This window comes from Purpureocillium takamizusanense, chromosome 3 (assembly GCF_022605165.1).
Source record: "Purpureocillium takamizusanense chromosome 3, complete sequence".
NCBI lineage: Eukaryota > Fungi > Ascomycota > Sordariomycetes > Hypocreales > Ophiocordycipitaceae > Purpureocillium > Purpureocillium takamizusanense.
Window position 1 is genome coordinate 321,099 of NC_063070.1, and position 11,558 is coordinate 332,656.

An 11,558-nucleotide genomic window follows, 5' to 3' on the forward strand; every position below is an offset into this window, starting at 1 on the left:
GGCCGGACCAGCCCCATACATTTAAGAGGCCGCCGGGATGCTGGGCTGCTCATCGTGTCTGGGTGCGCGTGGGTGGCTGAGGGCGCAATGACGTAGGATCGTCAATGCAAGCCTGCTTGTGGCGTACGCACATCACCCAACAAGCGAGACAACCCTGCATTCTCTAGCGTGTGTCTTCGATACTCGTCGTCTTTGACTATGAGATTGCGGCCGCAGCCACGCGTCGCCAGATCGTATTGTGAAAGAAACCCGTCTGTATTTAGCAGGATGACCGGTTGCTGGTACTCCGCCTGCGAAACTGCCGCGTATAGCATGGTCTTGCATGTCGATCGCTAAGGATTCGGCGTGCGGCAACTGTGGAGGAGAGCATCTCAAAGCCCGACAGAACCATCGTGTTCTATCAGTGGCAGTGACTATATGCAGTCATGCACGTTAGATGCAGCGGACAGCGCAGCACGAGTCGAATTCGGCAAGAGTACGAAGTACATGTTTTTTTTTTGGCATTTTTTGCAATTTTTGGGGACACGGAGAGAGAGAAACCTTTCATCAAAATCCAGCTTAATAAATTGCCTCCCTTTCGGACCATGTCTGCGATGGCAAAAACAAAATCGCGGAGGTACATGCTCCCTCCCTGCATTCAACAGGCCTTAGTGTCCTTAGTTACGATGACGTTCCAGTTATCTTTGTGGAACACCTGACCAGACGTAACGATGTTGTTTGAAGCCTCGTACTGCCTCTTGGAGCAATGATCAAGTACCCACTGGGCACCGTCGGCAATATCACCAAAGGAGCCGAGTGTCTTTGCCTCCTTATTCTACAAACGAGAGTCCTTAGCATCGCCTCGGGTGCGTACTGATTACGCGCGCGGATAAGGGGGGAGGGGGGGGGGGGGGACAAAGGCTTACGTCGTTGCACCACCAGATGGCGGAGTTCCAAGAGCAGCTCACTCTTGAACAAGTGCCCCAGCCAGGGCCGTTGGTCGGCCGGCCATGGACACCTCTCAGATACCTGATGCCAATCCTGATCTCGGACGCCAGAGCATCGCCCCAACGGCGCCGACAAAAGTATCCGGGGCTGGAGCCGAAAACGTTTCGTCTCTGCAGAGTCGAAAGGCTGTCGTTGAGATACGTGGCATCCCAGTCGGGGTTCAGCTTGACGAGCTCCTCGTGCACGTGCTCGATTGTGCCGTTAAGAGCTGCTTTGGGGCCTGCAGGAGAGACCTCGACTTCCCACTGAGGAATGACGACGCCGTATCCCTTGAGCGGTGCCACTAGAGCAACACTCTGCATGTAACTATGGCATCAGTAAAAGCAACAACATGATGATCTCTTGGAGGTATGGAGAATGCAGACCTGCGAGCGCAGAATAGATACTATGACCAAGAGTGTTGGTCTCATATTGCTGAGCTGGTTTCACCGTTGCTACAGATTTTGTTCGCGATATTTCGTACATGGAGGATGCTGGTTACTTCCATGTTCGAATGCTCAATCTCCTGGGAGAGACATACGCAGCGTACTTATCCTTCAGAGACAATTTGGCCTCACTCTCGACGGCAAAGCTAGAAAACGCTTAAACTTTGTGCAAGCAGTTCCAGACCTACTTCAACGCTGTGTGTGTTTGCGCAATCAGTTGGCAAAAGGTGCCATGGGAGTGTCATCATCGCAGGCCTAGACCCTGGCCAACTTACAAAAATTCCTATGCTGCAATCCTTCCGGTGGTACTGTGCACTTCATGAAAAAAAAAAAAAGCTTTGGCTTGCGTTTTGGTCCGCCACTCAAGTCGATGTGGGCAATTCTAGGTGGGCAATGCGCCGTCGGAATCCTGCTGTAGGATCGAGTTGCTCTTCCCAGTATGTGTGTAGCAGGACCATGGATCTGACGATAAAGACAGGGAGGTCCAGACTACAGTTCAAGGTTAATTTGCGCCCTGCCATAAACTCCAGCATGCCGCAGAAGTTGTCGTCGAAATTGGACAAATACTCGAGGGCAAGGCTCTTAAAGTTCGAGGTCACATAGAGGATTGCTCGTTCCCCTGAGGATGCAAATTCGAGACTTCTCCCACTCACTCCCCCGACTCCACGCATAGCTCACAGATGCTCCACGAGAACGCCGTATGCAGCCTTGACGAGGCTCAGCTCCCCCGTCATGTCCCCGGCGCCGTTCCAGAAAAAGAGGCCCCCGAGGCCCACGTCCTGAGTATACCTCGCCTTGGCCATGACCGTTCGCGGCACGTCAAAGGAGAAGAACCTCTTCCCCCCGCCGTCGCCACCGTCTTCAAACAGCGACGCCGCGCCCCTCGCCTCGTCGACGTGCGCCTTCGCGATCCACTCCTGCGGCAGGTCGCAGTAGTCTATCTCGCCCGCGCCCGACCCGAAGCCCTGGCCCGGCTCCGCCGCGTCCGGGAAGAAGCGCGCGTACGCGGGGATGCCCAGTAGGATCTTGCCAGCGGGCACTCTGCGCGAGATAACGTACTCGACCCCGGCGGCGCCCGACGTTGCGAGGTCCGGGTGTTGATAGTGGTGGTGGCCATGGTGATGGTGGCCTGCGCCGCCGCCGCCGCCCGCTCGCAGCTGCGCGTGATGGCCGCATACCTCAGTCCATGGCCCGGTAAAGTCGTAGGCCATGAGATTGAGGAAGTCGAGATGGCGGCTGGCCTCGGCGAGATCAATGTTCCGGAGGCAGTACTCGCCCACGGGCAACGCGGTGGTCAGCAAATACTGGGGGGGAGGCAGCGCGCGCCTAATGGAGTGAAGAAGCTTGACAAAGTCCCGACCCTCCTCGGTCGTCTTGGGATGTTCCCAGTCGACTGCCTCATGGGACCCCCTCTCTCGTGTCAGCAAGCAGCACAATGGACGTCTTCTCCAAACAAACAGCCAACAACGCTTTGGGGGGGTTATGAAACGACGGCACGCACCGTCCACGCCATCGAAGCTATGCCGGTCGCAGAACTCGCGTATCTGAGCCGCAAACGTGCGACGCGACTGCTCCCTCGCCGCGAGGGCCGGGAACTCTGCGCTCGCGTTCGCGCCGCCCACCGAGACGAGCGTCTTGATGTGCGGGTGGCGGCGCTTGAGCTCCGCGAGCGCAGCCAGGCAGCCCTGCTGCCCGTCGGTGGGCTTCTGCAGGTCCGCATATTCGTCGAGGAGCTGGTCGACTGCCAGGTCAGATGCGACGGCGGATTCCTCAACTGAGCGTGGGGGGCACGCGTCTGGTGCTTTGCGGGAGCTCGGGGCGCGCCACTCACCTTGAGGCTTCCGTCCTCGTTGACACTGGGGCGGGCTGCCGTCAGCGGTCTGCTGCTGCCATGTTCAAATCAACGTGAGGCACGCAACGGGCAAACTCACCCTATGAAGGCGTAGAACACGTGGGTCATGGACTCGACATCGAGTGAGGCCGGCGTCTTGTCCTTGTAGGCCCTCCACGAGGGATAGTAAGCGGCATTGACGCGGGCGGCCGGCGCGGGCGACCTGCTGTGTCTGAATCCGAAACGCATTTCTGACTGATTGCACTGACCACGGTGATGGCATCCCAAGTTGACGAACTGAGGTCGGTGAGAAAAGCCGTGCTTCGTACGTCATAAATACGAAGCAGAAAACCCCGCAGTGCAACGCGCGGCTAGTCACGTACAATTGCATGTAACACGAAGCATTGCTCAGCTCGAAGTTTTCTTCTTTTGCGACGTTGGGCGTATCAATACAAGATGTGCCACAACGTTGAAACGCCACCATCATCTCAGCTCAATCATCGGGGTTGCTTCATCAGTCGTGACCAGCCGTCTAATGGCTCTAAAACTCAGCACCTGGAGAGAAATCCTCACACATATGTGCAGTGTCGTGGTGGTATCTTTTCCCCGGGCTCCATGGCCGCTCAAAAAATAAAAAGTACAGTATAGCCGTTGCAAAAAATGGATCGACGCAAATTGGCCTGGCCAGCAATCTCACCGTCTGCATCCTGCTGATCTACAAGATGCAGCACACGTCCTCAGCTTTGGCGTACGAAACACCAAGGTTGAACTCATCCATTGCGCAACCGGAATCGTCCGAGACATCGCCCGGATCTGGCGAGCTCAGCTTGGACACGGCGAGACGACTGCGAACCGTGTCATATGCGGGCCGCAGGAGCTCTGCCTTGGCCTGCCAGTTGACGTAGCCGAAGCCCGTGTCGTATTCTGCAATCATGCGCTTGATAGCAGGCCGTTGCGACTCGTCGTCCATGGCAGCCCATGCGGACAGCAGCCCAAGGGGAATATGGCTGGCCCCAAACGGTCGTCGCCGCTTCGCTCTCTCGGCTAGGTCTAGCATCTCGGCGCAGTAGACATCCATCTCCTCTCCCAGGAGGGGGTCGTAGGGATTGAGGGCACGCAGCATGCCGTTGAGCGTCATGCCCATGGAGAGCAGCAAGCAGTACGCCGCCTGGTACCGCGTCTGCAGGCGAACCAAAACCAACGGGAGTTTGTCGAGGGGACCGCTGCAAGCTGGTTCAATGACATCAAGAAGGTGTCGTCTCAGTCCGGGAAAATCTAGCCGGACGATTTGATATAGTGATTGCATTCGAGAGATGTTTTGCATCGGATGGCGCAGGATCTCGGTCATGAGTGCCATATTCTGCAGCTCGAGACAGGTGAGTACTACTCCCTCGACATTTTGTACGGGAGCGGTCGGCCTGTGCACCTCGGCGAGGGTGGAAAGCCATGGCTCCAGCTGAATGTCTGGATTAAATATGCTTTCAAGGAGCTGATTCTCTGTCAGTCGACGCTTGGATCAGCAACGGAGATGGTGGCACAGTGGACTCACCACAGAGACGGTCAGCGTAATGAGCATGACAGTGCTTTGCGGGTCGTGCAGCTGTCGATTGACGACGACACCCAGCAAATGAGCCATTGCCTGTCCATGCTGAGGAAAGGAGTCGTCGTCTTTGCCTATCCAGCCCTTGGGAAACGGTCAGTGTTAGCCGGTCTACATTTGCCGGCCTGGGATGGTGCTGCTCACCTGGACGAGCATGATGAGGTAGATGGCGCACAGCGTCTCTCCTGAGTAAGCGGTTTTGGGGTTTTGCAAGCATTTTTGCACCGAGTTGAGAGCTCGCACGTATTTACTTATCGACGAAGTGGATAGATTGCCGGTGTGGACGCAGCTAAAGCAGCTGGCGAGGGCTTCGGCGGAGGCGTCGAGCGCTTCATGGTGGCCCAGCTGCAAGGGAATCTCGTTCATGAAGGTGCCATAGCAGAACAGGTCGTAGCTGGGGTCCGTGATCTCGAGGACGGAGATGAAGGCGCTGGCAGTGGTGGTAGTGGGATTGGTGAGGGCGCGCGAGGGGTCGAAGACGACCTTGGCAGAGGCGGGTGGCCGTCGCGAGAGCTGCTTGTCGGCGGCTCTGAGATGGGGCGTCTCGTCCTTGAACTTGAAGCGCTGCTGGCCGCAGCCGATGCAGGCGATGTTGAGGCGCGCGCAACGGGAGCATGCGGGCTTTGCCTGGTCGCACTGGGGATGGGGGAGGTTGCGTGTTAGACGACGCCGCCGAAGGCACATCGGAAGATGGTTTGGGGCTACAAGACTTGCCTTTTTCTTTTGCTTCCGACACGCTTCGCACCCACGATATGAGGGAACGCCAGGCATGGTCGCACGCGGGCGACGGCGGCGGCGAATATGATCGGTGGCGGCGGCGGCGGCTGCTGCTACCAGTCGATGGTCGTCCTCGTACCTAGATATGGCCCTGGAGTCTACCTACGACGGTGAGTCTCGATAATGGGAGACGTGGGGAAGTGGCCGTGTATTTCTGTCGCCGAAATACGAAGCACAGGAGGTTGAGTTGAACAATTGAGCCGAGTGGGTAGGGGAGGATTGCGATGTGTTGCAATGCGATACTTGTGCAGCAGGAAGCAGTGAGCCGTCGGTCGCGGATCGGCGGTGCGTACCAATTTGCGTGTTGCGACGAGAGCCGGGCCCAAAAGAGCTTGATGAGAGCGAGCGCCTTCTTAGACCAGGCGATGACGTTGTTTGGGGGCGCTTCCTTAAATAGCGGGTGGGTGGTGATGGTGGGTTCCAGTTGTGAGGCCTAATAAACCTGGGGCCTGGACGGGCGGTCAGGGGGGGGGGGGCAGAACTTGCATGTGCTTAGGTATGTAGTAGCGAGATCGGTAGTAGTAATTTGGTATTAATCCCTGATTGGAACCGGGCTGTACGAAGTATATGGTTTCCGAGAGCTCGGGCAGGAACTCGTTAGAGGTGCTCTTGCCGTATTTGTATAGTGGAGGAGGCACGAGCCTGGCATGCTATACACGGCGAAGAAGAGCCCGCCCGGTCAGTGAATCCCGTGGCAGTGAAAAGAGGCGCGGCTGTCAGACATGGGATGGGGGTTGCACCGTAGTTGGACGGGGCCCTCCATGATCGCTCCTCAGCAGGCGTGGGCACTTGGGCTCAGCGTTACTTGCGGTTCTCCAGACGCCCACTGTACTTTGTAACTTGGTAATTTTTTTTTGTGTCCTAGCATTTGAGCTCTCTCTAGCTCATGATAGCAGCTCGCCATCTCCCTTCGGAGCATGATGGTCGGCATGATGGACGAGGGACCGGGCGGCGTGACCGCCACGACTGATGAATGAGCCTTGCTCTGCACCAAGGAGCGGCCGAATCTTGCCAATACCATGGCACGATGCGACATGATTCTGTACTGTGCCGCAAATGAGTCTCGCAAGCACCACTGCCGGCGCTTGTTCCAGGGGACAGCCCCCCGGCAAGACGGCGAATCGGCGGCGGCCGTTTACAGACGACAAGGGCGGCGGCTGTGTGCCATCCATCCCATCTTACCCATGCCATGCCATCCAACCTCACATCGCGTGCTGCCTGCTGGGTTTGACCTTCGAGTCGCATTGTGGGTAAAAGGACCTCCAAGCCCTCCCCACCATCCGCCGCCGATCATTCGGGCTGATGCGGTGGCGGCAACTCGCTCCTCCGTAGTTGACGTGTCCCCGCTAAACTATGGCACCGTCTGCCACAGGGGGAGTGCACCCGCGTATTCTCTCCAAGGATGCAAGGCGAGAGCTACTGCTGCTACTCCACCAGGGGGGTGGTGAGACTGGTGTCTTTTGCCCGGTAGGGCTATGCTGCGGTGGTCCGTTTGTAGTATAAAGTACGAGGTACCATCCATCTCGGCTGCTAATAAGGTAAGGTTGGCCAAAAAGCTTGGCCTCCCGTCAGCCTACTGAGATTGTAATGGTGCCCGGGATGAGATTCCCAACTTTATCTCCCAGCCTGTCGATGAGCCCTCGCTGGTCGGGCGATGGGACCGGGGGGGCCGAAGACCGTTGCGTTGTGCGGCGATGCGGCCAGGCTGATGCTGATGCTGATGTCGATGCTCATGATGATGGCGCAGACCATGTCATTGACTCAAGCGCATCTCACGAGTGACCTTGTCTTGCAGTGGGCATCCACCCAGGTAGTGAGGTCTCTCGGCGAGCGCCGAGTATCCACGCCGACGTCTTCAATGTTCGGCTCCGTGTCGCCTACATGTCCCCATGAGGTTCCCGCTTCCAGACGAGCGCCATGCGGCCTACTTTATTCACCATGTAAAGTGTAAACTAGCGTCAGTACCTGCATATCGACACTTAACGGAACATTATAATATTAGTACTGACTGCCGACCCGCCCAAGAGAGAGGGAGAGAGAAGTCCCTCGGCCGAGGCGGACGCGGTGCCACCAAGGCAGACTTAGACGATCGATCGACGCTGTGCCGCCAACAAACTTGCGGTCGGTCGGTCCGTCAGCAGCTTCGTTTCGCTTCAACCCCCCAGCAGCGTTCAGCCGTTCTCCCCCCCTGGTCGCGTCTCCCGTCTCCCATCGACCCTCATTGGGCGTCGCGATCGTCGTCGTCGTCGTCGTCGTCGTCAATTGGCGACGAGGGCATGTCATCGGCGGGACTCGGAGGAAGCAAGATTGGTCCCTGTCTCTCTCCTTTTCTCTTGTGCAGCCTCTGGCGCGCCCGGTTCTCGTGGTTCGGTCAGATTCAACATGGGACGCGCCGCGGCCGCGACGGCTCCCGCAAGATATATCCCAAAGCGTGCTTCGCTTGCTTGCCTTTCACGCTTCGCTTGCCTGCGTGAAAGGCAAGCAAGCAGGGGTTTTGTCTGCACGCACCATCCTTTCCAGAGTCTAACAACAAACGTTGCCCCGCGGCAGGCACTCACCTTGTAAATCTGCTGGCGTGAGCTTATCTACAGCCTCCCAGCGGCGCATCTCACCCCAACGGGCATAGCGCCTTGCCCGTTGGCGTCTGTTGGGTCCTGGGGCCGTACTGTAAGTACCTTACCCCCTGTATACTGTAAGTACCTTATGCACTCGCCTCTAGGTACTCATCATCAACGTCCCGAGAAACCTTGTCCAACCGCAACCCAGAACCAAAAAGGGCCTTGCGCAGGCATCATCCATCACTGCCAGCTCAGAAACGTGTGCTGCCCTCCCTCCCTTCTGAGCATGGCATTGCCCTGTCTATCAACATCCTTGCGCAACATGGCTTTTGCATACCCTTTCGCTCGCTTTCCCCTAGCATCCCACCCATTTCTAGAAGAGATACGAGTATACACACCGCACTTGGTGCGCACTCACGCCGATCCCCCCCTTCTGCCCGCCCACCACCACATGCTACGCACGCACATGTTGGCCGTCAGACTGGCTGGCCAGAAACCACTCCAAACTTAGACTCGTCCAATGCCGACGACTCCCTGCGCCGCCCGCCCGCCAGCCACCCGCGGCCCGGTGCAGCCCATCGTGTAAGCCAGAAGACGTCATTGCCATGATGCCCTACTGCAGCACCGTTTCTCATCGTTCGCTCGACGGTTCAGTCTGGGGCGTCACTCGGCCGAATCGTTTCATTCAAAGGAGCCCATCAGTCCGGTGGCTCGTCAGCCGCCCCGCGTAGACCGCATGCCTTCTTCCCTCATCAACTCTGCTGTCTTTTGGCCTCCGTCTTGTAAGAATAATCCACACTCCATAGTTGCCGTATAGGAGTCTCTCGTCTACCGTGAAGCACATCAAAGTCATTATCGGCGAAGTCTCTTTGCCCTTGTCACGGACTAGGCCATCGTCACCATCATCATGCCCGGCGTCTTCTCACAGCTCCTCTCCGGGTCGTCACTGCAAAACGGCCCGGGCTGGGGCCTCAACGGCGACGGCGACGGAGCAGCAGCAACATCACGGCCAACTCACATCTTCACCCTCGGCTCCGCCCCCAGCGGTTCCTCCCTGAATGCAACCTCCGTCCGGCCCGCCGGCTACCCGCCAACCGCACCGCCGCTCTACACATTCACCGGCGCGCCCCACGCCAAGCCCAACATCGCGCTCTACTACGGCGAGGCGGCCAGCCCGGCGGCCAACATGATTGGCGAGGGTAAGCTCAGCTCCTTCTCGTCCACGACGCAGATGCGCGTCCGCGGCATGCCCTTTACGCTGCGCATGAGCCACATGTCGGGCAGCGTCACCCTCGAGTCGCCCGTCACGGGCAAGATGAAGCTCAAGCCGAACCCCATGACGGGCACCGGCCTCGCCCTCTACGACTCCTCCGGGAACAAGGTGGCCAAGATTAGATCAGGAGGCGGCGGCGGTTTCGGCGACAAGAAACAGCTCGAGATATACGTGCCGTGCGACGGCATGTTCATCGAGGTCATCCTGCTCAGCTTCCTAACTGCCAAGATGCTCAACAAGATCGTCGGGGACGCGGTGGGCGAGGCGGTCACGTCTGTCGTAACTGCATAGCTCGAAGTCCAAGGGGGCCGAGCCAGGTCCTATCGTTGCTGATATATTTCGTGGGTAGTTTAGTAGTCTTCTCCTTTGCAGCTACTCCCCTGACTTTTGGGATTGCAAATGTATCATGTATGTACTTTAGTAGACGACACATGAGAGACACTCGCGCATGCCGTCCGTACCCGCAAGACGTTTAACATCAGTACAGTGCCGGACGACGCAAGGACCGTTGCGTTCCCAGAACCACCTACAGCCGAACAGGCCCCGGGCACGCAGAATGCACCTGAATAACATACGCAACGTAGAGGCACGCCCGGCGCCCGGGCCTGCTCGTCAACAACAAGGCGGCCACGGCACCACAGCCGCCTTGCAGGTAGTATGTGCCAACGTACATACGATGGGCAAACGAGGCCTGCGCGGTGGGCCCCAAGCTTGATTACTGAGCCAACTCCAGCTCCCTCGACGACTATCGACTCGCCGCCTCTTCCACTCAATCTCAGTTGGTGGTCACACCAACAGTGACTCTGCTCCCGCCACTCTCTTCCTCGGCCAGAGGATTTTCGTGTGGCTCACCAGGGTTATGTTGCCCGCGGGCATGTCTTCAACCCAACCCAGACAAAGCACGCGAACGCGTCCCGTCCATGTCCACCCGCAAGTTTTCACCATCTCCGCGGAAGGGTACGTGCTTTCCCCTTCAGGATTCCCTGCTCCCGGACGGGAGATCTACATGCGGATCCATGGCAGCCGCCATCGTCAACCCCGACACCTTGTTGGGCAGCAGAGCCGCAGCAGCCCCTCAGCATTGGCACGTTCTCCAGCCGTAGCTCGGGGTGCCAATCCTCCCTCGTTTAGTCAGGCCTCGGCGAGGACATGTTGTCGTCGACAGTCAGCGGCCTGGTCGCGGTTCTCGAGCCGCCGCGACTGAATCCAGTATCCTTGCCCCTGAGATTTCCGACACAGCAAGATGGATGCGGAGACATACTTCGTCAGCCAGGAAGCCGGGCTTTCGAATGAGATTCTAGACAGGCATGGTCCCAGTCGCGGTTGCTTTGCCGCCTGTCCCTTAGGAGATGAAGTGGCAGTCTGCAGCATAGATTTACATATGCTCATCTCAGCCCAGATTTGCCCTCGGCCATTTAGGTTGCGAGCGAATGAATACTGCCGATCTGCTCTGCATCCAACCTGGCGGCTACCTGCATCTCGCTTGCGGCGATCGAGAGACAAAATACAACGGCCGTCAAGGACAAGTGCAGCGGCTCATGGCGACGGCAGTTGCCGTGCTGAACCGGGCCGAGTCCTTTGTTGTCAAACCCGCCCTTACGGGTACTGTATCGCTGGGGTCATCAGCACAAACATCATCCGGCACAGGCACGTGGAAGGCTAGTGCATGAAGAAAGGTGCGTTTAATACGCGACCCCGTTGGCGAGCCTCGGGCGACCAACGTAAAAAAAGACCCACGGTAACGCATTGGGAAGCGTGTGCAGCCCAGCTGCCTCCGTCCCTGCTCTTTCTTGCAACGATAAGCAGCAAGCGAGCTCTTTCGTCGCAGCAACTTTGCCAAAAAGGTCATCGACAGATGCTTGTCACGCCCGGGCACATCTACGCCGTAAAATGAAGCCCCCTTTCGAGAATCGAATAGCTTCTTGGTAAGGTCATGATATGTTGGTGACGTCGTAAACCAAATTCGCAGGGTTAGCAGCCCAAATCCCCTCTGCTCGGCCTCTTGACATTGTTTCTTAGTGTTGTTAGTACCTACCATGTTCGGGTCACCGGCTGCTGCATCTCCGCCGAGTACCCGGCGCCACGGGCCCTGGCCGTGGGCCGTGGA

General features: G+C 57.8%; 4 protein-coding genes across 4 annotated transcripts; 1 reads left to right on the plus strand and 3 right to left on the minus strand.

Moving 5' to 3' along the window:
- Positions 1-637: 637 nt before the first annotated feature.
- JDV02_003624 (uncharacterized protein) lies at positions 638-1,397 on the minus strand (the record flags this gene model as incomplete). Its single annotated transcript, XM_047984773.1, has 3 exons — positions 638-814; positions 906-1,283; positions 1,353-1,397. The coding sequence occupies 3 exons, from the start codon at positions 1,395-1,397 to the stop codon at positions 638-640; spliced, it is 600 nt and encodes a 199-aa protein (XP_047840748.1).
- Positions 1,398-1,912: 515 nt separating this feature from the next.
- On the minus strand, positions 1,913-3,564 carry JDV02_003625 (Chitinase). Its single transcript, XM_047984774.1, has 4 exons — positions 3,344-3,564; positions 3,244-3,268; positions 2,914-3,145; positions 1,913-2,805 (listed from the first exon to the last, which is right to left on the minus strand). Exons 1-4 carry the CDS (start codon positions 3,490-3,492, stop codon positions 2,087-2,089), a joined length of 1,125 nt encoding a protein of 374 aa, XP_047840749.1. The 5' UTR covers positions 3,493-3,564; the 3' UTR covers positions 1,913-2,086.
- Positions 3,565-3,958: 394 nt separating this feature from the next.
- JDV02_003626 (uncharacterized protein) lies at positions 3,959-5,614 on the minus strand (the record flags this gene model as incomplete). Its single annotated transcript, XM_047984775.1, has 4 exons — positions 3,959-4,732; positions 4,793-4,927; positions 4,988-5,479; positions 5,558-5,614. The coding sequence occupies 4 exons, from the start codon at positions 5,612-5,614 to the stop codon at positions 3,959-3,961; spliced, it is 1,458 nt and encodes a 485-aa protein (XP_047840750.1).
- A 3,471-nt stretch (positions 5,615-9,085) lies between these two features.
- JDV02_003627 (uncharacterized protein) lies at positions 9,086-9,742 on the plus strand (the record flags this gene model as incomplete). Its single annotated transcript, XM_047984776.1, has 1 exon — positions 9,086-9,742. One exon carries the CDS (start codon positions 9,086-9,088, stop codon positions 9,740-9,742), a length of 657 nt encoding a protein of 218 aa, XP_047840751.1.
- Positions 9,743-11,558: the final 1,816 nt, after the last annotated feature.